The 25,747-nt window shown below is 40.9% G+C and overlaps 1 protein-coding gene across 6 annotated transcripts in view; it reads left to right on the plus strand.

Annotated features, from left to right (window-relative positions):
- The window catches only part of NEBL (nebulette), a 167,921-nt gene that overhangs the window by 39,337 nt on the left and 102,837 nt on the right, over window positions 1-25,747 (plus strand). For all 6 annotated transcript variants that reach the window (XM_073003076.2, XM_073003078.2, XM_078378655.1 and 3 more), the window contains exon 3: window positions 17,163-17,247. In XM_073003076.2, coding sequence (XP_072859177.1) covers window positions 17,163-17,247 — 85 coding nt within the window. The remainder of the gene's footprint in view (window positions 1-17,162; window positions 17,248-25,747) is intronic.

The raw sequence follows: 25,747 nt of genomic DNA on the forward strand, positions 1-25,747 counted from the left end.
TGGTGGAGGTTATGTCTTCAAACTGGAACAATTGGGAGTAATTTCTAAGTATCTTTTTACATCTCCTGTAATGGCTGTAATACTGGCAAGGATTAACAGTGCACTTTGGACTCAGTGCAACTGAGTTCAAAGTTCAAGAGGCAGGTTTACACAAATTATTTACCATATTTTTCCATTTATAAGATGCCCCCTTTTATAAGATGCCCCCCTCCACTTTTCTAACCCCAGAATTAAGAAAATGTAGCTTTGAGTATTCAGCCTCTGGGCTCAAAACGCTGAGACATTACAAGTCCCTGTTGCATCTGAGCCTGGAGGCTCCACCTTCAATGAGGTGTGTTCAGTATCAGCTGATGTCAGTTCCATAAGGCTCATGATTAGAGGAAGCTAAGTCTCCTGACTGTAGGAAGCCTTTTTACAGAGGCAAGGTACGGGCCATTTTGTTCTCAGCTTACTTCCGTGTAAAAGATGCCCCTCAATTTTTAGTGTAATGATTTTAGGAAAAAGTAGTATTTTATACAGAGAAAAATACAGTTACTTTAACTACGGCATCATTCCATACCTCTGCTTTTTTTTGTTTGGCTCTTTTTGGGTCTGCATCCAAAGATGCCACAGATCCATGGTTTGTGTCATTGGCAGTTGCACATTTTCAGATTTAGTGTAAGTGTAGTATCCAGTACAGTTGTTACTGCGTGAGTAGTTGCATAACATTGCACACCTGGTTGTACAGGTGGCTCTATAACTGCACATGCATTTGCACACTCAATTGTGGAACAGTGTAATACAGTGCAACTATAGCAGCAGGAATTTTCACTCTGCTAGTGTTTGTTTTTGTCCAATTTTCAACAAATACAATTGAATTGTAGTTTGGCAATTGGCATTTTGTGGTATTTTTCTAGTTCTTCCATCACTATCTCAAATTTTTGCATATTCTTTATTTATCTTTTGAATAGCATCCAAACTGGCATCTGGACAGGGAAGAAAGACATTCTTTTCAGATGCCATGTCTTATTTGATGAAGTACATGCATGTAATCTTTTGTAGAATTGCATCATATAGATTTCTTCTGCTTGCAATAACATCTGGAAGAACAGAGCAGTATAGCTTCACAAAGAACTAAAATTTGAAAAGAGTAGTCTGCTCTTAAGGATGATCAACCTTTCAATTTTTTTAAAAAAAATGCAACGAAATCCAGTTTTTAATTTAATTTTATTTCATTCTGCTAGGTTCGCCTGTATGGTTTAAGCCTCAAGTGAATCAAAAGGCAGAGTCTTATGGACTTTGGAGCATAACCAATAGTGAAAGCTTACTTCTGTCTGTGGCTGATGCCAGTGCGTGGATGCAGCTGAGTTTGTCTTTATGCTGTGTTGTCGATTAAGGATTTGTTCAGGGAATATGGTATGAGAGCAGTTCCCATAGATGCTATCGCCAAATAAAGTTGTTTCAGCAGAGGCATCTCCACAGGTTCACCTCAGTTGTGGAAGAGTTAACAAATCATATATGCTGTCATGGTTACACAACAGGATGTGAAGTTGTGATATGGGGCTGCCCTCAATAGATTGATGCTTTGCTTTATGCATATGGATGATGTGGCTCAGGGATGTTACTTCATTATACATATGTATAATCTGCCTTTCCTCCAGTGAGCTCAGGTCAGTGCATATAGCTTCCCCCTTTTCCACTTACATCTTCATGGTAACCCTGTCACCTGGTCAGACTGAGGGAGTTTTAAGCCCAAAGTCTCTTGTTGACTCTCTTGTCCAAATGAGAACCACATAGATAGTATGTCTCCTAAACTGCGGTCTGACCAGCTTCAAATTCAGCCAGCTAGAGACATCAACCTGGCAACTGGCCCGCAAGAGTTAAAAAAAAGTCTCCAGGTGTGTTAAGGAGTGCTTTAATGAGCCAAACATATCTTGCATAGTTCTTTCTCAGGAATTATCTTAAGAGGGTGCTGTGTTTTGCAACAGTGGGAAGAGGCAGAAAATGTAGTTGTTTCTGCTTAAGAGTGCTGTAAATAGTTTTCTTCCTTTTTCCTACTCTTGGTGCATTCTTGCTTTTTTCAGAAACCTTGAAGATCCATCCAGGTGTTTCTTGTCTTCTTTTATTGGCAATATTACTACTCCTCTCAGTGACTTGTTCAATGAATGAGTAGTAGTGAGCCATGTAAACTAGAGTTGGCTTTTGACCATTGTGAAAAATTAATGGACCAAAACATTGTTGGTCATCTATGATGAACTGCTGAATCAGTGTTATTCAGGAGCAGTTTGCACTATTGCTAAAGGGGCAACAAAGGGAACCCCTTTGGAGTTTGCTGCAATTGTAGGCAAAACTGTTCTGTTACCATGTTTTTCACGTTATTTATTTATTTATTTATTTATTTATTTATTTATTTATACCCCGCCTATTATAGTACCACTGAGTAATATTTTCATCGTTAAAACTCTACCTAGTACATCCATCCATGCAGTAGACTGTAAAAAAAGTGGAAGACTAAATTGTTCTTTCCAAAACCTAATTATTTAAATGTAGAATGGGGTAAGCAAGCTCAGTGAGGCTGAGAGCCATTTTTCAAATTTGCTGGCAGCCTAAGGGCCATACCCTTGAGGGGCTAGGGGTAGTGGGGTGGAGGTAGGATCAAATATGCTAATTTACCTATTTAATGTTTCAATTTATTTATTTTTGTAAAGGTCCCTATACTATGTTTTAGTTTACTGAAAAAATGGTTTAACTTAATAACTTTAAAAACCTGGAAAAAGTCCTTTTGCACCCTCTAGTGGCCAGATTTTTAAAAATTAAAAATATTGGGGGAGGAAGCAGGATAGGTAGCTCCTCAAAATATGGCACAAGTGCCCCCACATCTCCTAAAGGCCCCTAGACACTTTCTAAGTGTATGTATGTGGGTGCTGTGGACTAAAATGCTTGGGGCCAGAAAATGCCCTTGGGGGGAATTGCATGCCGCCCCTAGACTGCATTTTGCCTCCCCTGATGTTGAAGGATTGTATTAATATTTTATGCAAAAACAAAAGACAGTGGCTCTTGCTCTGGGGTTGGTGATCTGTGCAACTCTAAATGGAAAGATATAGGCTTGTCAGATCATTCACCCTGCTAGACATACGTTTTGTTGTTTACTTTTTAGACTGGAATGTCCAATTTCTTCTATGCTGGCGAGGACATTTAGAACTTCGAAGCTTGCTATGAGGCATGGATGGGGACTCTTAAGTCATAACCTGCTGTCAAGTTGGACTTAAGTTGCACCGGTGACTCGATTCAGACATGTCTCTGGTTTTATTATTTTTTTTAAAGACTAGGACTTGACTCATGACTTCGAGCCATTTTGCCAAGTCTTGTTTTCATGTGGTTGTTGTTGTTGTGTGTGTTGTCTATTGCTTTAATAGAGAAATATTATTTTAATGGAGTCCACTGGCCAACCTATTTTTTCCTCAGGGTCTTGGCCCTCAAACAAAAATTCAAACTCACTCCCCTTATATATTTGTTTCCAGGTGGTCCCTCCTGCCTTGTTCTTCCCACCCCCATTCTTCACTGTCAGGCCTCCTCAGCCTACATTTCCCAGCATGCCCCTCACATGTTTCCTAGCGTGCACTGTTTTGCTCCTCTTAGCATTCCCTTGCCAGGCAAAAAAATGTAGAGGCCAGAGTGACTTCGGACTTTCTGACTTTTTCTAACTGTGCTAACGACAAAGCTGCACAAGAGCTTTGTGGGCGAAAGGCCCACCTTCTTCCTCCGGCTCCTCATTGGCCCCCTTAGTGTGGGGCTCCTTTGGGCTCCTCCGGAGGGCTAAAAGAGGAAGGAAAGAAAAAAAAGGGGCTGGCTGGGAGGAGGAGATGGAACTTCAAAGATTGTCAATTTACAAAAAAGTTTAAAAGCTTTCCAATAGGGACGTGGGACTTGGACTTGAGACTGTGACCCAAAGACTTGTCAACATCCCTGCTATGGGGTCTTATATTAATTGTTGCCCCCAAAATGCAGTAGGGTTTATTTTCAGGGGATTTTTTCCTCATGTACAACAATCTCATCATCATCATATGCATCCTTCAGTCTCGAGAGACTATGGTATTGTGCTCTGCATGGAGGACTTGGAACAGTGTCTAGTGTGGCCGAGAAGGCCAATTTGAGAGTGACAATCTCTTCCACACGGAGGACAAATACAGTCTGTACCCCATCTAGCTCCCTGATTTTGCTGCTTTCCTAACTGCCTCTTTGCCTCAGCCTGCTGGACAAGTGTCTCTTCAAATTGGGAGAGGCCGTGATGCACCGCATGCCTCCAGGCTGAGCACTCAGATGTCAGTTTCCCATCTGTTGAGGTCCATTCCTAAGGCCTTCAGATCCCACTTGCAGATGTCCTTGTATCGCAGCTGTGGTCTCCCTCTGGGGCGATTTCCTTGCACTAATTCTCCATACAGGAGATCCTTTGGAATCCGACCATCAGCCATTCTTACAACATGCCCGAGCCAACGTAGATGTCGCTGTTTCAGTAATGTATACATGCTACAAATTCCAGCTCAATCTAGGACTACTCAATTTGGAACTTTGTCTTGCCACGTGATACCAAAAATGCGTCGGAGGCAACGCACATGGAACGTGTTCAGCTTCCTCTCCTGCCGTGCATGAAGGGCCCAGGACTCACTGCAGTACAGGAGTGTGCTCAGGACACAGGCTCTATAGACCTGGATCTTGGTATATGCCGCCAGCTTCTTATTGAGCCATACTCTCTTTGTGAGTCAAGAGAACATGGTAGCTGCTTTGTCAATGCGTTTATCTGTCTCGACATCTAGGGAGAGGGAATCTACATTTATTCAAATACAGTCATGTCATCTTCTTCTGATTGCTGCATAATGCTGCACAATGGTGGAAGTTGGAGTTTCACTTAACTAAGGCTTATTTTCAGGTTAGGTCTTGTTTTCGGGGAAACAGGGTAGCACTTGAAATGGGCCAGGAGCCAATGAAAATGGTACAGTGTTAGAGTTTACAACACCATATGCCAGATAGTATTTTTGCAGCCATCATCTCCACCAGCTTATTTTCAAAGGCAATCCAAGTACAGTACAGTAAATTGTAGTAATCTAAATAGGACGTTCCCAGTGTGGTGTAGTGGATAGAGTGATGGACTAGGACTTTGGAGAATAGAGTCTGAATCTCCATTTGGCCACAGAAACTCACTTGGGGAATTGAACTGGTAAAATTGCTCCTTAAATATCTCACTTATTTTGAAAGCCCTATTAGTTGGACATAGATTGCAGAAGGTATTATGCTCCAGCATCTGGTAAGTTATTTTTCAAAAGTTATTAGTTGCATTTATCATAACATGGCCCATTGTTAGTTATCTTCATGGTTAGAATTTATAAGATGTATCTCTTTCCTGTTTCTGGAAAGTAGTTTAAAATAATTCCTTTTTTGTTCCTTAAAACACACATCTGAATGGTACAAAGTACTACTACACGGGAAGATAATACACTCTTCTTCTGGACAGATATATGCAGAACTGACTTTCATCATCTGTCAGGTCTTCTTTGGTTAGGATTCCTGCACTGAGCAGGGGGTTGGACTTGATGGCCTTATAGGCCCCTTCCAACTCAGTCTGTGATACTGTTCTATCTTCTTGTTGATGAGAGGATTCTGGTTTTCTCGATTTGATAGCTTCAAACAGGTTGTTTACTTTGTATATTTAAAGTGCTTCCTCTCACTTGACTATTTTGATTTGAATGTGTTAACTATTTATATGTGTTCTTGAGGGAATTAGATATTACATAATGGCTGAAATCCAGTCATAAATTGCAGCTAGAGTGGGCCCAGTGAGGATTTCGTGAGTCAGCTCCTCTGTAAATTACACTGATTCAGTGGGCCTACTTTAACTGCACTTTACTAGTGGATTTCAGCAAGTGTGTCATCATCTGCGTCTTTAATGGAAATTTACAGAGTGAAACGCATTAGGTATCACTGAATGCATGAATAAAATCTTTGGTTGAAAGATAGCTTTGGTTTGTACTTTGTGCAGCTTAATGCACTTTGGAAGGGGAACATTTGAAACTGTAAGCATTAGTGCTTCTGCTTTGGAGGCTGAAGTTTGCCATTAGAGTTCTTTAATGCATATTGATAGTGTGAGATAAAATAACGACATATACCTCAAATACTGTATGCTTAGACTATTTTATAGGAAGGGGTTGAAATATTACATGCTTATAAAATGTAAATGAAATTTTAACTGTACAGAAATGATTAGTTTTGTTAGCCCTGTTTGTGAAGCAGGGGGTTGGTCACAAGAATGCATGCTTTCTCTTCAGCATTTAGCCCTTTGGAGTGAATTTCCTTTTATCTCCTACTTTATTCATAATCTAGTTATATGTTAATAATGAGATGACTTATGTTCAGTTCAAACTGGGTCCTTCTTAGCTAGCAGAAAACTCCTTCAAACCACAGATTTATTGGGCTAAAAATACCCTTAAGATGACATCTGGTTTTAACTACTTAATTTTTGAAAAGTTTCTGATAATTCTTGTAACTCAATGTGAAGCATTTTCTCTAAAAACAACAGCAACAATATACAAAATTTGAGGAGCTTCAGCAATTGGACTTTTTTGCTTTGTTTCTGCATATTGAATTTGCAACCAGCCTAGTATCTTTGATGAGGAGAGAATGGTGATAAAAATGAAATATGACATGATGCACTAGTGAAAAAATTAGAGAAAAATTTGTTGGTGAGAGTTATAAAAATGTATTTTATCATAAATAATTATTCCTTAAAAACATGATGGCAAGGTATCTTTATGTGTTAATTGGTCTCATTCAGGAACTGATACAGTATACACTTGGGGACATACATATAGGTTTTTACCATGGAAGCCTTTTCAGGTTTCCTGCTGTACCAAGAACCTGTTTTGTTTTATTTCATAGCAGTTGAAAGCCATTCAGTACCCAGATGTGATGGATCACTTGTGGTAGGAGGAGGTCACAAGTCTTTTTGACCCTTTGGAAAGAATCACCGCTCTTTTCCTTTGTTTGTGGCCCATGTGGTTCCATGGACTTTCATATTGTCCTCTGTTCTATTCAGCATCTACATGGGTGAGCTGTTTAAGCTCAGTTCAGTGAAGGCAGAAATCCTATTGATAGGCTAGACCATCTGATCTGTATTTAGGGTTACAGCCTGTTTTGGATGGGACGTCATTCCCATTAAGTTATCTTGTACATCGCTTGGAGGAGCTGCTTGCATGGTGCTCCTTGTAAATGCACAGTTATTCTTTCTTTCTTTATTCTTTATTTAATTTATATGCCGCCCACTCTACCCAAAGGTCTTATGTGAGTGGCAAGAGGTGCTCTTGTGTCTTCACTTGCTATGGACCGCTACATCCCAGGGACCTCAGAGGTAAGGTGCTCAATATATCAATGACTAGTTTCTGTCATCTCCTTAGTACTGACATCTTGGACTAGTTTATGCAAGACTCTGATATTCCTGTTTCTTTATGGTTAGCCTCAACTTTTTGGATGGTACAGCTCCAAAGGTCTGAGTGTTTAAACCTTGTAAATTGAATAATGAGGGGAAATACCTGCTTTTCTGCATTATCTAAAAGGAGTACTGCTAGAGTTAAATCGTTTCATATAAATAGGAAAAAAGCAACTGATAAAGTTGAACTGGAATGCTGAAAAAGCCCAGCACACATGCGGCTGAACACATCAGTATTAGATCTTTGAAACTCTCTTGGAGGGAGCGTAAATCAATATATGGCATGTAATAATAATAACTGTCTGCTGTCAAGTCAATCCTCGCTTATGGCAATCCTTTTCAGGGTTTCCAGGTAGAGAATACTCAGAAGTGGTTTATTTTTCCCTTCTTCTAGGGGTGCCCTAGGACTGTTCAGCTTGCCCAAGGCAACACAGGCTGGCTTGCCTCGCAGGAAGCCCAGTGACAAATTGAGCTCAAAACCTCTGGCTCCTCAGCCAGATACCTAAACCACTGAGATATCCAGGCATATGGCATGTACTGATCTACAAATCTATTCTTGCCCACAGTGGCACAGAGAAATTCTATATTTGGTGTGATTAATTCATTTGAGGACACAGTGTACCAGAGCATTGCTTTTAAGCATTGCTCTAAGTAGAAGTCTAAAGTTTCTTTGTGGGGAGTTGCCAGTTTAAAGCAACTGCATTCTAGGAAGCAGCTTGTCCCTTCCTTCCTTCCTTCCTTCCTTGCTTCCTTCCTTGCTTGCTTCCTTGCTTGCTTCCTTGCTTGCTTGCTTCCTTGCTTCCTTGCTTGCTTGCTTGCACGCATATGGTAAAATGTGTGCCTTGAGTTCCTGTTTCTGCCAACTTAAAGTGCATTATTTCATGTCACCAAGTCTACAAATAGAAGGGAACAATGATAAGGACTTATCTGTCTCTGAAACAGGATTTCTCCATTTCAGTTTATTTCTTTTCATAAACAAAAGAGGAGAATGGCTCATAGCAAATTTATTTCTGCATTACTGCTCAATTTTGAGCACTAATTGTTCTTTCCTAATCCTTCGAGAAGATTCATGTGCATTTCATATGAAAAACAGAAAAGCAAGCTGCTTTAGAATGAGTCTGGGAGAGAACTGTGGAGAGTGAATCATGAGACGGCCAAGTATGACAAGGTCACACATCTCCCTATTCCACTCCTTGTCAGATTTTCAAACTCACTATGGTAGAAATAGCAATAGGCAGAGCAGGTCTTCTTCCCTCCCTCCTCCAGACGACTGTTCAAGCATCTAAGTCAAGAAAATAGTGTAATATGGACAATAGTGAAAAGTATGATCAGGTTATTGTTTGTGTGGGAATCTGATTTTGAGGAAAAAAGAGAGATCTCATGTCTTATTTCAGCCTTGGGCAAGAAAAACTCCAAGCAGTTTCCAAACAAGAAAACTACAGGGCAAACAGACAGCTCAAGAGAGAACGTTATGTGTTAAAATGTGACCTCCAATAACAACTTCTGTGCCAGTCCTGCCCTGTGGTTTCAACATCTGAATTTTTGGAGGGCTGTGCCCCACCACTGACTTGCCTTTGCTTTACCACAGCAATCTTTTTTTTGGAGTTTCTGTTAGGAATGTAAATTTTTTGCTTTGTGAATGCTGTTTCTCTGTGCCCTCAAGTTGCCTCCAACTTATGGTGACCTTATGAATGAGGTCTTATCATTAGCAGTCCTTCTCAAATCCTGCAAACTGAAGGTCATGATCTCCATTGCTGCGTCAATCCATTCAATATATGGTCTTCTTCTTTCCCTGCTGCTTTAAGCTTTTCTCGGCATCATTGTCTTTTCTAGCTAGTCTCATCTTCTCATGATGTGCCCAAAACATTGCAACCTTAGTTTCAAAATACACTTTTTTTTCTAGAAAGAGTTCTGGCTTGATTTTATCTAGGACCCACTTGTTTGTCTTTCTGCTCTGTGAATAGGCCTATGAAATTTCATAGTGGTTCGTGGTATATGGGGTTTGCATTTCCATCTTCTATCACACCCTTTTTTCCACATTACTTTCTCCATATTCTGCTTTTTGGGCATACACAACTTGGCATGACACAGATAAATACTGTACAGATATATCAATACATGTTGCCAAACTATTTATTTCTTCTAAAAATGTTACTACTCACATGGCTTTGCCATGTTGTGATACAAATATAACAAACCTTGCAAGGAATCTTATTATCTTCATAATGATATTTTAATTTTTTTCCTAAGACCTCTTGTGTCCTCTGAAACATGTAATTACTTAAGATTGTGAGCCCCTTATGGATTAAGGTGATATCACTAAAAGAGAAAAACTGTTTCAAGCTGCTCTGAGGGCCCAGGATAGAGTAGGATGTAAATGGGGTATTAGTAGCTGGCAATTATAGACTCATCAAAAAGCTACTGTTGTCACCAGTTATTAATGTTTGAGCATCCTTCCATCTTTCCAGTCCCAGGCTGATGCTGGGAGGTTGTAAAGTGACCTTTTGAAAAGCTTTGTGATAATAAAGTTCAATGGACGTTTGCCATTAATGCCAATCTAGAAATGTCAGCCAAAGCTCTACCGAGTTTCCTGAAGACTGGCATTCTCTAGAGCAGGTTTTTTCTAGATTACCCTGTGGTTGCATGCTTCTCCTTCGAACAACTTTGCCACTGTTTTGGCAAGCTGTTCTTGGTGCCAGTATTGAACACAGCAAGGAGCTGAGCTGTTTTATATTCAGGGGAGAAACCCCAGCACTTGTTTTAAAGAGGAACACTTAGTAGAAAACTGTGCTCCAGACTTAGAAACTATGTGAGGGAGGACCAACTTGCTCCTCAATACCCTTTTATTTATTTTTGCATTGCCCCCTTGATCGTCATCTTGTGTGAGAATTAAAGGTTAAAGTACACATAATGCTTCATGTCCCATTAGTTTTCAGTGCCAGTGGGAGTTATTTTCTAAGGCTATAACAGGATAGGGAAGAAGGAGATTTCTATCAGGATCATGACTGGAGAAGGGAAGCTTTCAACAAGACCTTGGGGTTTTTTTTTTAGGAAGCATGTAGCATTATTCATCGCTTTGTGGCAGCAAGGTTATCATGATTGTTACCATGGTCCATGAAAGTAATTAATTGCATTGTGCATTACTAAAACTTCATGTTGTTACAAGCATACTAGAAAAACACAGGGGGAAAAACATCTCCACTTATGCACATACTCAGTGGCTTGTTGAAGGGAGTGATGGGTTGTGGAGTGCTTTAGAGGTGGAGGATGCTGCTGTAAGGCACCTGATGGCCTCCCAGGGAGAGGGAATGCCCCGCATCTGGCTACAACTTTGGGGTGAAACTGTGAAGCCCAAATCTGGCAAGGTGCTTCATCCTGCAAAGATTGTCTTCATCCTGGAGACACCTTCAACTTTGCCTCTTTGCATCATAGTATGCCTACTGAATTGCTGCCTAGTGGTGAGCATATTTTTCACCTTCCCTGGGGTATCCCATGCAAAAACCACTGTAGTTGGCTGTTTGCCTCCTCCCCTTTTTATATTTGTTCGCAATTATACATGTTCACGGCTTCTTTCATCCATTCCTTGTCATGTTATTTCCTTGTTATTCCATTGTCTGGTTGTTGTTTGTATATTGGGGGGCAGAAATGAGAGTGGCAGCAGGCAGGCAGGTGTACTTAATAGAATGGTTGCATAACTCAATGAGCTCGCTGGCACATGTAAGGGAATGACTTGGGTGGCATCCAAGGCTTTGAATATGCACATAGGCTTCCTGTAGGGCAAGTCTGGAAAGTCCATAAGCTTTGGTTGGTTTACCCTGGAAGGTGGCATGGAATAAGATGCATACTGGATTCCCTCCTTCACTCAACCTTCTTTTGTTTTTGGTTGCATCTGTTTTCTAAATAAACTTGTTTTCTCTACTCAATATACATGGCTTTGCTCCTTCATAACTCACCTGCAACTGTATGTTGGCTAATTTTGATGCTGAACCTTGAAAATACGAAAGGCTAAACAGAATATGTCTCTTCCCACTTAGAATCTACAAGAGAATGGTATGAAAAATTCCTCTAAAAAGGCCTTAAATGTCCTTTAAAATTAACTTTTGAAAGTAGCTAGAAAATATTGCTTGTTGCACCAAAAAAAAAAAAAAAAAGTAAACCTCAGATGACTTATGACATTACTTTTAAATTTAAACCTTCATTTCCCAGGGCAACTAGTTATATGTAAAATGTAACCACTTGCTTTTCTTTTCCTAAAGACCAGTTACAAAACAAAGCAACCCAATTTGCAAATTATGCAAGGTGAGACAATCTTATAATGTAACATTCAGATGCTTTTGGTAATTAAGCAATTCCTAAAGGCAGGGCACCTGTAATGTATACATAGTTTGGCCCTTAGTAAGGACTTTAGGCTAATGTATTTTTCATGTCACCTTTTCGCCTTTGGCCATACCCATCAGTGGAATGAGAACAGCACCCTAGAAATTGATTTTGGCTTTCCCCAGACTTGCAGGAAAGAGTGAAATACTACTGATATGAATGGTTTGCTTCCAAGATTTAGCTGAATATAGTCATGTGGAAGAATTTTCTCTAGCACGCTAACTAGAATGAAAGAACTCATTATTTCACGCCAGTGCTCAATCACTACCACACTATTGCCGTCAGCAGAGCAAATATTCCAGTGCAGTGCTAGAGACAGAGGGTCTTGAGTGTTTGAACATTAATGTCTCTGTACTGGTAGTCTTAGGCTGGTATGAAGTTTAGAAACCGGAAAACTTTTCATATTATAATATTGGTGGGAATATTATAATATTAATATGTACTTTTCCTATTATAATATTGGTGGGAAAGTGAAAAAGGTCTCTGGCAAAAAAGGGGACTGAGAAATTATTCCTTATTGCTATTATCACCCTGCTGGCTTGTTTCAACTGGCCTCTCAATCACCTCTCTCCACCATTTTTCCTGACTAGTGTCTTGTATTTTAAATTTGTTTTAGAAAGGTTCCTCCATCCCTCATTCTGTGAGGTTAAAAAAATACTTATTTTAATAAGCAGTGAGATGACATGGATGTGAAAAACAGGAATAAAGCAAAGTGTGCTGCTTATATACCATCCCATAGTTCTTAAAGCTCTCACTGGGCATAATTTGATTGTGCAGGCTGCTTATGGCCCCCCTCCCAGTGAGCTGGGTACTCAGTTTACCAATCTTGGAAGGCTGAGTTAACCTAAAGTTTTTCAACCCCGGATCAAACTCAGGTCAGGAACACAGGCTTCACTACAGTACTGCAATTTAAAAACAGTGCCACTAGGCTCCTAGAATAATAACCGTTCTACTGTTCAGTGAAGATTTACAATCTTCATACCTCTGCTTTATTTATTTTATTCTATTTATATCCTGCCTATCTGGTCGATATGACCACTCTGCTTTTAATGTGCCCACTTTTGTTTTCTTTCTGTGAATGTTTTTTTTACTGCCTTTTTTCTGCTGTTTTTTCTTTATTCTATTACTGTAGAAAAACCATTGTAATGCACCATTTACGTTTAACATTTTAAAGAAACTGTATTTACTTTTGTAGACTTCTATCCCTTGATTCAGGTAGCTGAATTAAGCACAAATTGATGATTTCTTTGCTTTCCTGTCTTCTAACATGATGTGCTCAGCGTAGTCTATAGATTTTTTTTTCTGTTTCAAAACTCATTTTATTTATTTATTTATTTGCTATCAGATATGTTCTAATGGTGAACTTCAAAGAACAGAATGCACAGCAGAAACTGTATCTCAGCTTGAACTTGAAAGAGAATTTCAAACTTTGAAGAGAACTTTATGTCCAGGATCTAGCAAAATCCAAACTTTCCAAGTTTCTCACTTCCAAAGCCAATGTTGCTAATTTGGTCATCAAGGTTCTCAGTTCCAAGTATTTTGCATCCAGTTAAAAGTCCTGCTTTTCTCCTACATATCCCAGCTCCATTTGCCAAAGCAAACTCCAAATCAGTTCTGGAGGACTTTCTATTCATCATGATGGCTACATGCAACTTACATGTTTAGAGGGATTTTGCCTCTGAATTTGACATGAATAGTATAGCTCAGTGAGTTAGGTACAGTGGGGTCTTGACTTGCGAACTTAATCCGTATTGAAAGGCGGTTTGCAAGTCAAAAAGTTCGCAGGTCAAATCTGCATTTCCCATAGGAATGCATTGAAAACCATTTGATCCGTATCTGCTCTTTTCCGTCCATAGAAACTAATGGGAAGCTGCTATTCTGCCTTCGACCACTACAGGGGGATGTTTTGTTTCTTTTTTTATTAGGTCAAGAAAGGTTCAGGGAAGGCAGGGAAAATACAGTCCAGGCAGTACAGTACCAGGCAGTCTGAAGACTGTCTCCCAATCCACTCTCTAAACGCTGGGAGGAGTGAGGAAGCAGACAGGCACCCTTTTCACTGGCCAACAGTTAAGTGAAAGTTCAAATTTTGCACTTTCCCTGCCTCCCACGTGGTTTTTTTTTCCAGTTCTTAACTCAAATCTAAGTACGTAAGTCAAGTCAATATTTTCCTATGAGAGCGGTTCGTAAGTCAAAATGTTCGTAACTCGGGCCATTCGTAAGTCAAGACCCCACTGTATCTGGCTGCAAAGCCAGAGGTTCTGAGCTCAATTGTGCACCCCGGAGGAGCCAACTTGTGTGACCTTGGATGAGCTGCACAATCCCAAGAAGCCCCCAGAAGAAGGAAATGGTAAACCACTTCTGGGTATTCTCTACCTCAGAAATACTGAAAAGGGTTGCCATAAGTCAGAATTGATTTGATGGCACATGAGATGTGTTCCCCCCACTCATCATTAGCTCTGATCCCTTGTATTCTTTAAGCCAGGAATGGGTAAACTGTGTTGCTCCCTATGTTGTTGGACTACAACTCCCAGCATTCTAGTGCTAGTTAGGACTAATAGGAGTTCCAGTAAAACAACAGGGCCCCCACAAAGCAAAAGCAAAGTGTGCTGTTTATATACTACCCTATAGCGCTTAAAGCACTCTCTGGGCGGTTTACAAGTTAATTATGCAGGCTACACGTTGCCTCCCCAGCGAGCTGGGTACTCATTTTACCAACCTCGGAAGGATAGAAGGTTGAGTCAACCTAGAACCGGCTACTTGGGATTGAACCACGGGTCATGACGTGAGCACAGTTTTGGCTGCAGTACAGCATTAGGCACTTTATTTGATTTATTTTATTTTATTTATTTATTTGATTTATATCCCGCCCATCTGGTATATTCTACCACTCTTTGTCCATCCTTGCTTTAATCCATGTAATCTAGTCCCAGTTTTTATCTGTTCAGTTCACAACCTACGTATCTTCAAGCATGGCTCTTTTTTCAGACTATTTCAGAAGAAGCTTGACTAGAATGCTGCCTTCTTCAGAAGGGTAAACCGTTTGCAAAATTTCAAGTGGAGAGCTGCTGTCTCATCACCAGCAAAGCATCCATATCCCAATTTCCAACATACTTCCATCTCTTGCTTGTCTTTCTTTAAGTGTCCTAGAACATGATGTTGATAAAACAATTATCAGAAGTTCACAGAAGCTGGGAGAGAACTCTATGGATTATCTTTTCATTTCAGCTTGGAGTCTTAATTCCCCAAACCATGCTAATTAGATACATGCATATTTTCACAGAGTTAGGAATGCATTAGTCTGACCTCTTTTGCAGCAGTAACACATGTCTATAGAGAACATTTTGAATAATAAAATTGTAGAGCTTTTAGTGGTTTGCTTTGTTTTTTCATTCTCTCTTTCATCTTACCTGCTTTTCCTTTGTTTTTTTTTACTCTGGATTGCTGATTTCAGCTTGTCTATTTGATCATATGTCATATCTTATGGGCCTTTTTTGGTGTGGTGTATTTATAAGCTGCCCGGATATTTTTGGCTACTGGATGATCTGAAAGTATAGTAAATAAATAAGGTTAAAATGCTGGAACATCAACCTTATGAGCAACGAACATGGATCTTACCTGGAAAAAATTTAGAAGCACACTTCGGACTGCTAGACATGCTTATATCCCTTTCTTTATCCATAACTGGGGTTTGGAATAAGCTCTTTTCAGTAGATATAAGACAATTGTTAAATGCATCCTCCTCATTCCCTCTTTGTATTTTGTCATGAGGCTATACTCTAAAAATGGAACGATATGGACGGAACAGCACAAGCCTTTCACCTTTGTCAGGAATAAATAATGTTTCAATTATTCTATAGGGGATACTCTATCACACTTATATTGATGTAGAAAGATTGCATTTGTTTGCTTGCTGCAGGAAATGTGTGATGACTAATTGGAAATGTGAGGAAGCTAAAAGAAAAAAAAATAGTCTTGACACCTAAATGTCACACAGCTTTACATTAGCAAATTGACTCTCCGTTTTTTCCGTCTGGGGCTTAAGATCCTGAGAAGGCTTATAAATAAATTTTCAGCAGGGTTCTTGCCTCAACAAACAGTCTGTGTGGTAAAGTATTATGTTTCAATTTTTAATGTAAGTCATTCAGAAAAGAATTAGCAAGAGAGAGGGGGTCAGTACAAGCTGACAGTTCGCAGCTCTATTAATGTGTGATGCTGTGTGACAACAGCATGACTGAATTTTTAAAGTTGTATTTGGAACAATAATACCTGACAGGAATGTAATAATTCAAATGGAACAAGAGATAATTGTGCAGGTTGCTTACCTTTGTGGGTGCATCCTTTTTAAAAATTATTTTCCAATGATGTAAGACAATATGCTAACACAATTAACATTAATAGGGTTGACCTTTTGGATAAGTGGAATGTCAGTGAACCTTTTGTATACACCTCTGTAGAGTCTCAGATTGCATGTAAAATAAGTTTTGTGATCAGGATTATAAAACTTGTTGATCTACATTTCACCAGGCATGAAAGGTACTTGCTGAAATTATTTTAAAATTATACTTAATTCAGTGCCAAGCTATATAAGATTGCAACTCTGAACTTAGAAACAGAGCTTCTTTAAGAAGTAAAGGGCATTTGATTATTCTACCATGAGGCTTCTGCAGCTCTCTGAGTTGCAAACAAGCTTGCTTTTTCTTTTTCTTTTTTTGGTGATGGGTCCTCAGAAGGCAAATACCTGTAGTAGTTTAATTTGCTCATGCAAACCCCAATAATATTGTCTCAACCATTTCACCAGGCTGATTTAACTCCTGCAGTAACATCCAATGTGTATATACTAGGACTACATTAATTAGGCTTTTTTTGTTAATTGATTTTGACAGGTCCCGCACATTAATCAAGAAAGATCTAATGGTTAGGCTGTAGTTAATGAAATTAGTTCAAAATTGAGAACTAGGAGCATCAGTTTTCAAAGCCATTTACAGTATGTGTACATAGTCTCTTGCCAATTTACAGATATAGAGCCCCTTTTCCCTCTGTGCTATTGAAACATGATCTGAAGGATTAGTTTATTAAAGAAAAAGAGACCAAGAAGTCTGTGAATGAGCAACAGAATCTAGTGTTGTTAATACCCTGTTTCTGTTAAGGATGTTGCACAGAATCCTGCCTCCCTGTAACCTAAAGATTATTAGATGCCAAGCAAGAAAATTTATGTCTAGATGGTTCTTTGATCAATGAAGCTAAAGTGTGATTGATAACATGATGCTAGTATACTAACCCGCAGATCAGTTAATAATTTCCTTATGCTTTTTGTTTTGTTTTGTTCTAGACACTACCCAAAGCAGTCCTTTACTACCGTGGCCGACACACCTGAAAATCTTCGACTGAAACAACAAAGTGAACTGCAAAGTCAGGTGATCCATGAATTGTTGTTGCTGCTTGTTTATATTGTTATTCTTATTATTGACAGCTGAGGGCCATTTTTCCAAAGTAGTCTCACATTGATTTTAGCACGAGGGGCACTTGTAGATCACTTTATTTTTTTCGTCTATACAAGGAACCCTATTATCTTTTGGTCACAGATACATGCTTTGCTAATAGATACTGTACATGCCTTTATGGGCCCAGTAACGATCGTGATATTAGAACCTTGACAGTGACAGTGCCTCCATTTGACTACTTCAGAATAGGTTCAGGATGGGTCTATCCTGCCTGCACCTCAAGTGTGCAGGAGCAGTGAGGGCACCCTGCTTCCTAGGTACAGTGGGCCCTCGTGGCCAAAAAGGGATGCTTAGTGTCCCAACACCCTTCTTCAGGAGAGGTACTTATGTGGAACAGTCTTTCCTGCTGCCACATCTGTCTCAGGACTTTTTGTACTACAACTCCCAATATTCCCAGCCAGTGCAGCCAAGTAGCTTTCCTAAGCTTTGATCCATCCTGCGTCCAAGGTTAAGTGTGGTGCATCTTGTGGTAGGTACATGGAAAAGAGATGTGGACAATAGGAGCACTTCTGGTATCCATGAGTGTATTGTGCCTTCTTAGTTGAACATTCTATAGACTGGCTGGGTAGCAATAATCTGCCTCCATCTTGTCTTCACACATTTCAAGAGTGCAAGTTATTTGCATAAAGTGAAGTAGGAGGGCTGAAATGGTGTGGTTAAGAAATCTATATGAGCCTCTTATTCATTCTTATGAAGCTATTGGCTGCCTACCTGCAATATTGTGTGCATGTATGTAGAAACAAAAAGGATCTGGATCTGGGCAATACTGGGCCCATGGGAGACTTCACGTGGGTATTTCACCTATAGCAAATTGTACCTTATGACTAAGAAAATACAGTTGTGTCCCGCTTAACGATTACCCCACATTACGATGAATCTGCTTCACGACGATGTTTTTGCGATCGCAATTGCTATCGCAAAACGATGGTCTAAATGGGTTTTTTTTTGCTTTGCGAAGATCGGTTCCCTGCTTCGGGAACTGATTCTTTGCATTATGACAATCAAAACAGCTGATCATCGGGGTTTCGAAATGGCCACCGGGTGCTCAAAATGGTTCCCCGCTGTGCTTAGGGACAGATTCCTCACTATACAGGCACCGAAAATGGCCGCCGTATGGAGGATCTTCGCTGGACGGTGAGTTTTTAGCCCATTGGAATGCAGTAACTGGGTTTTAATGCGTTTCAATGGGTTTTTAAATTTTGCTTTACGACGTTTTTGCTCTACAACGATTTTGCTGGAATGAATTAATGTCGTTAAGCGAGGTACCACTGTATAATATAAAAGTGGTGTTAAAGAGATCTTCCCATAAATGTACCAAACCAAGTATTTACTCATCTATTTAATTGTACCACACACACTCTTGGTTATAGTTTAAATTTTAATGTTTTGATGTACTAGACTTATGAATAATTTAGTTCCACTCTTCCATGCATTGTGTGCAAAATGCCTTATTGTTTTAATACAATTCTAACTTTGTTGAATACATCTGTGCCACTCTTTGATCAAGCCCTGCAGATCAAGTTGTCCTGGATAGCTTTGTCCAACAACTACATCCTACTGAAACATGTATATAGGGTCTTTTTTTTTTGCCTTTTTTTGTGGACAGTGCAGTGAACTGGAAAAGCATGGAAGCATGACACAATTAGTCACTAGGGTATTTTTATGATCTTGCATCTATTCATTGTAGGAGAGAAAAAATTGCCTAGGGACACAAATAAATGCCTAGTAATCAGATTCATACCTCCCTATTTGCATATTTTCTTACTTCCTGTTAGATATTTATTTTAAAATCTAAGTTGTATAGAATATTTTTTTCTGCATAAAATGTGAGTCATTTTAAAACATGAAGTGGAGAACCGCTTGTTACATACAGCACTGATGTTACCTGTCTGTCATGGGTTTGGAGGGAAAGTTCCATCCTATGGGGAGTGGAAGGCGGGACATCAGGAGGAGGGGCTGTACTGTATATATATGTGGAGCGTGTGTGGAGAAGTGGAAGAAGCTGGAGAAAAGCTGAGAGAAGAAGCTTGAGTGGGAGTCTGTGTGTCAGACAGGGTACTACTGTGTGTCAGTCAGTACCAACCTGATAGGTTCAGGCGTCTGTATGGTTAGCCAGAACTGATAGGTTCAGAGTCTGTGCTTCAAGTTAAGTGTTCTGTGTGAACCAAACTGTGTGTATGTATGATTGAGACTAAGCCACGTTACTGTATCTTATCCACTTGATCGTTTTATTTTCCCTGTGTGTTATGTAAATAAACCTTATTCCTTTGTTTGTTTAAAAATCCATCCCTGGTCTGTGTGACTTCTTATAGGGAATGGTTGGTGGCAGCTTAGTTAAAGGGTGGTATACTCCAGTAGGTCTGGGGTTGCCACACCGCTGAGGGAATCTTTTGTTCTATACTGACCGTGGAATGGACTGCCCTGAAGGAGAATGGATTCTGTCACATTGGAGGTTTTTAACCAGAAGTTAGATGACCATCTTTGGCAGCAGGGTGGATGTGATGAGGTAGGGAGTGGGAGGCCTTTTCTATTCCTACAGTTCTAAGATTTTGTATTCTGGATATTTCTTTGCTCACAAGGTTAGCCTGCAAGATTAATACATCTAGGCTGCAACTGATGAGTCAGTTGTCTGTTGAGTGTCAGATGATAAATTAATAAGACAACCAGAATTTAATTTACATTAGTATTGATTGTTGTTTATGTTGCTGGTGTGAAAGTTTCTATGTGTTATGTGAAACCATGATGTGAAAGGAGAAAGTGTAACTATATTTAGAAAGAATTACGTATGAATCAAGGGTGTGTTGTTGACAACTGCAATAGCAGAGGTACAAACATCTAAAGCAGGGTCATGAACCCCTGACCCACGGCCCGGCGCTGGTCCGTGGGCTTCCTTTAACTGGGCCATGGATACGGATCTCCGCCCCCCCTGCACGCACGGGGTGTGTGTGTCGCACTTGTGGAGGGGCATGTCTTCCTCGCGGGTGGACATGTTGCGCTTGCAGAGGGGCATGTCGCATCTATGTCCACAAGCACAACACGTCCACCTGCAAGCACGACACACCCACCCACTCTCAAAATCTGCCTGGCTTCTAATTTCAGCCCAACCTAGGGAGGGAGCAGCGGCAGCGCCACCTACTTGGTGAGTGCGGGGCTTCCTCCCCGCCTCATAGGGGCTGGGTCCCTCCTGCCCCCCCAGAAGTGCCCACGCGTCCAGAAGGGGAGCCCTCTCCCTGCCCGGAAGTCTTCTCCCTCAAGGGTTTGGTGCCACTGGGGCTTTACATTTATATCTCTCTCTCTCTCTCCCCCCTGCTCTTCATGGGTAACAAGGAACAAACAAAAAGTATATGACTTCTGAATCACCCATCCCCTTCTGCCTAATGGCAGGACCAAATGCAGACTGAAAAAAGAAAAAAGGAAATTCAATTTTTAAGCTAGAAACGTCTTACTCCAACGTGTCCAATTGAAGAGACAGTGGTCTTCTCATCCCTTTCCTATTAGAGGCTGGATGTCGTTGTGGCCATTCTGACCATGCATGCAACAACTTTAAACAATGATATTGTGCTGTATCCAGACAAATTATTGATTATTCTTCTTGCACTGCTTCTTCCATTCATTTTACTTTTTATACCTGTATGGTCAGCGGTAACAATCTGTCACAGATTGCTACAAATACCATCTTCATCTGCAGCTCTTGGAAACGTCTGTTTAAAATTTATAAGGGTCCAACCCTTGGATCTCTATCCTTCAGGATCAAGAGAAAGAAGAGAGCTTTTTTTCCTTATGTCCAAATGGGAATGCCACTAATTTGATGTTTTCTTGATAAATCAGCAATGCTGATTATGTGAGGCCTCTCTCAGTAATTCACCTCTTGTGTGATAAGAGGCAGAATCAGTAGGAAATCAGTATAGTGTCAGGCCTGTGATTATTCTTGTGGATATCCTACATTTGGAGGGGTTGGAGATGGAACTTTGCTAGTGGCAGTCAAGACTGCTTTTGGGATGAACTGTGGAGCTGTTGAAAAATAATGCAAAAGAGTAAATGTAGAGGAGACATGTAAACTGTCTGGAAATATTCTGCTGTGGTCCCTTGTTGACTATTGACACTTTGGAATATACAGTAATACTATGAATTTCCAAAACACTGTAGATTTATTCACATTATATTTTAAAGTTCATGAAATTAATACAGTGGGGTCTTGACTTAAGAACAGCTCGAGTTAAGAACATTTTGACTTAAGAACCACTCTCATAGGAAAATATTGACTTGACTTACATACTTAGAGTTAAGAACTAAAAAAAAACCACGTGGGAGGCAGGGAAAGTGCAAAATTTGAACTTTCAGTTAACTGTTGGCCAGTGAAAAGGGTGCCTGTCTGCTTCCTCACTCCTCCCAGCATTTAGAGAGTGGATTGGGAGACAGTCTTCAGACTGCCTGGTACTGTACTGCCTGGACTGTATTTTCCCTGCCTTCCCTGAACCTTTCTTGACCTAAGAAAAAAAGAAACAAAATATCCCCCTCTAGTGGTCGAAGGCAGAATAGCAGCTTCCCATTAGTTTCTATGGACGGAAAAGAGCAGATACGGATCAAATGGTTTTCAATGCATTCCTATGGGAAATGCAGATTTGACCTGAGAACTTTTTGACTTGAGAACCGCCTTCCAATACGGATTAAGTTCTCAAGTCAAGACCCCACTGTATTCAATGTTTTCCTCCACCACTGTTATTTAATCTCTGCCTGCCCACTCCCGAAATAGACAGACAAAGGTGTTGGAGTTAACTAGGGCTATGCTTTATTGCTTTTAACCTCCAATCACTCTCATCCTGCAGAGGGGCCTGGACGTCATGTGGATCCCTGGGGCAGGCTCTAGGAGTATCTCTTATGCCATCTTCAATCCTAAGCGGGCGAGTCCCAAGGCCCTGGTCAGAGCTGTCCCCTGAACAGCTCGTACCCAGCTGGCCACAGACTGGGAAGAAAAACCTCCTTATCTACCATCCATCCAATTGTCTAGAGCTAAGATATGCAATGGATGGTACTATACCTTATTCACCCCTCATCCCAGCAAAGGAAATGCTAGATCCTGGTTGCTGTGATGCTGGGTGTAGTAGGACCCCATGTGCTTTTTGGAAGCTCACTGAAGCTCACCTTCTCTTCCACACTACCTGACAGTTTGACCTATTTAAACGTGACTCAAACCTAGAATAGCCCTCAGAATCCCATGGGTAAACAGTGTGGGATAGGCAAAAATACATCTGCCCACCTTTTACATGCCAATCAGGTGAGACAGACCCAAAATTCCTATCCGGCCCCGAAGTGACTACCTCAGCCACACTGGACCCAGGGCAGGCAAGTTAACTCAAAGGAAAAAGGGCTGGCTGGAGGGCAGAAGGATATTATAATCGCACCAACATCCAGCCCCAGCACAGCCTTGTGGGAAGTGCCAAATGGTGCCTCTACCTGCCTATGTCAGATCAGGAGACGTGGGAAAAATAGTTCCAAGCCCGCGTATGAATCCACACTGGCAAAGGTATGCATTGCCCCCCAGTTCCAGAAATACAGAGATGGACTCAAGTGTTGGAGTTAACTAGGAACACACTTAACTGATTTTAAACCCTCTATTAAGGGGTGGGTTGTGGGGGGCATGTTATAAATGGTGTGAGGGATTAGTTAGGGTTGTGGGGCATGTGGGGCATGGAAGGGAAGAGGGGAGTGCATAGTGGGATGCTTTTTGTCAATGTGGGGCAGAAGAGTCATCATGTGGCATGGTGTGGGATTCGGAGGGGATGATCTCCTGTAGGGGAGCCATACAGCTTGGAAGAAGGTGGAGTGTGTATGTATGAGAGGGGAGTTGGGTGGGTCTAGAGGTGATGGGTTTTTTTTAAAAAAAGTAGTCGTATGTCTGGGTATGTACATATGAAGAGCAATGCTGGGGGATTGTGGGTAGGAGGAGAAGAAACATGTTCTGTCGGTTGCTGGAGGTAGGTAGGTGTGGGGAGGGCAGATCAATGTGATAGTGGATGAATTCAGATGTAGGGACTGAGTAGAGGTTGGCTAAGGAGTGAGATGGAGACGAAATGTGTGAAGTATATACAGTATTGGAGAGAGCAGGTCTGGATAGGACCTTGTATTCCTCCCAAACATTAATTACCTCTCCTGCCAACAACCTACAGTGGTGCCTCGCATAGCGATCACTCCGTATAGCGATGAAATCGCTTTGCAATGGACTTTTTGCCATCGCAACAGCGATCGCTTTGCGATGGTTCCTATGGGGAAATTTTGCTTTGCAATGATCGCGGGGAAGCGATCATCGCAAAGCCCCCATTTTCGGCCAGCTGATTAGCGGTTCCAAAATGGCCCCCCACTGTGTGTCCTTGATTTAGAGGCACCGAAAATGGCCACCCCTATGGAGGATCTTCGCTTTAAGGTCAGTTTTTAGCCCATAGGAATGTATTAATCAGGTTTTAATGTGTTTCTATGGGCTTTTTAATATCGCTTAGCGATGAAATCGCTTAGCAGCGATTTTTGCTGCACGGATTAACATTGCTAAGCAAGGCACCACTGTATTTTGTTGTTCAGTCGTTAAGTCGTGTCCAACTCTTCGTGAGCCCATGGACCAGAGCACGCCAGGCCCTCCTGTCTTCCACTGCCTCCCGGAGTTTGGTCAAATTCACGTTGGTAACTTCAATGACACTGTCCACATAACAGTCCAACCATCTCATCTTCTGCCGTCCCCTTCTTCTCTTTCCTTCACACTTTCCCAACATCAGGGTCTTTTCCAGGGAGTCTTCTTTTCTCATGAGATGGCCGAAGTACTGGAGCCTCAGCTTCAGGCACCCAGAAAAGGATCCCCACAAATGCTACTCTTTCCCATCTGTGTGGGAAGTCTGTTATTGAAATCCAGCTCACATCTGGCTGCCCCCTAACAAACCCATTTATCTCCATTAAAAAACAACAGCAACCTCTCAAAAGTACCATATCAACTGCCCTGCCAGACCTCACCACCTTCGACCTACACTATCCAGGCAACACCTTAATGTAGTTTCCAGAGCTATAGACAAAACAGGAAGCATTCCTGTCCATTCATACAATCTCTACAAACTATGAACCTGAATGGCTGTGAAAGTCCACGGTTAAGCCCGGATGAAAGGTAAATGTAAGTAATTTTGAAAAGCCAAGGTCTCTGTAACTTACTCTGCTCCTAATGGCTGTTGAGGCAGGAAAGCAGCAAGTGGGCAAAGACCATCTGTCAAGAACTAGAGCACTGTTGCTCCAGCAATCATGTGACCTCAGAGGTCATGTGACATCTTCTCTCATTATGACCTCAGCAGTAAGGGCCAATAGTTATTTAAATGTCTCTCACACTCTTAAGCCCAACCAGGCTGCTTGCAAGAGTGAAATAAAAGTCTTGTTCTGTGGATCATAAATACTTCTGTATGGGCTGGTGTCATTTTTTTTTTTTGGTTTTTCTTATAATTTATCTCATTTGGAGATAAATGATAAGTAGTATCTCCAGATGAGCATCCATTAACTATCTTAGTTAATGATGTGGAGCTATTTACCTACTCCTTTTTAGGTCAAGAGTCAAAAATGGAATATTAGAGGATGTTGGAGAACTACAGTAATTACCATTCAAAGCACTATTTATGTCACAGAACCATGGTCCAAATTCAGAAAAGGTTAGCACTAAATCTTTTTCTCGTTCTGACTTAGGGCACAATCCTAACTAGCCAGGCTGGCCTTAGGCTGGCTGAACCAGACTCTCACTGTTAAGAGGGAGATGCCTGTTAAAGGTACAGCGTGCTATTTCCCCCAAATGCAAGTCCTTTCTGCAGCTGCCATGAAACCCATTGCAACACCAGTTTGCGCCGTAGAAGGCTAAGCCCCTCCTAGTGCATCTGGTGCAGTCAGAGTGCCCCCATGACATCTGCCTTTTATTTAAACGTCCACCCACCCCACTGTCTGAGAGAACCACAAGAGGCAGCCAAAGAAAACTTCTGTTTGTTGATCTATAGGATGGCCTCACATTACTCCCTCTTCCCCCTGCCCTAGCTCATGATTAGTGGTAAGTATAGTGACTAGAGCTGTGTAAAGGTATACTTCAGGCAAGAATTCTTAGGCTGTGCTTTCCAAGGATTCTATAGTCTGTTGTCCATCTGACACAACTCTACACAATTCTACGCAATTCTACACAACTCTACACAGTTCAAGGCCTGGCCCTTTCACTGTCCATCTTCCTGCTCTCCTTCCTGGTTGAGTAATGTTGAGTTTGCACTTATTTATTTATTTATTTATTTATTTATTTATTTATTTATTTATTTATTTATTTATTTATTTATTTATTTATTTATTTATTTATTTATTTATTGGACTTATATACCGCCCCATAGCGCTACAAGCACTCTCCGGGCGGTTTACA

The sequence above is a fragment of the Pogona vitticeps genome, chromosome 6, assembly GCF_051106095.1.
Source record: "Pogona vitticeps strain Pit_001003342236 chromosome 6, PviZW2.1, whole genome shotgun sequence".
Classification (NCBI taxonomy): Eukaryota; Metazoa; Chordata; class Lepidosauria; order Squamata; family Agamidae; genus Pogona; species Pogona vitticeps.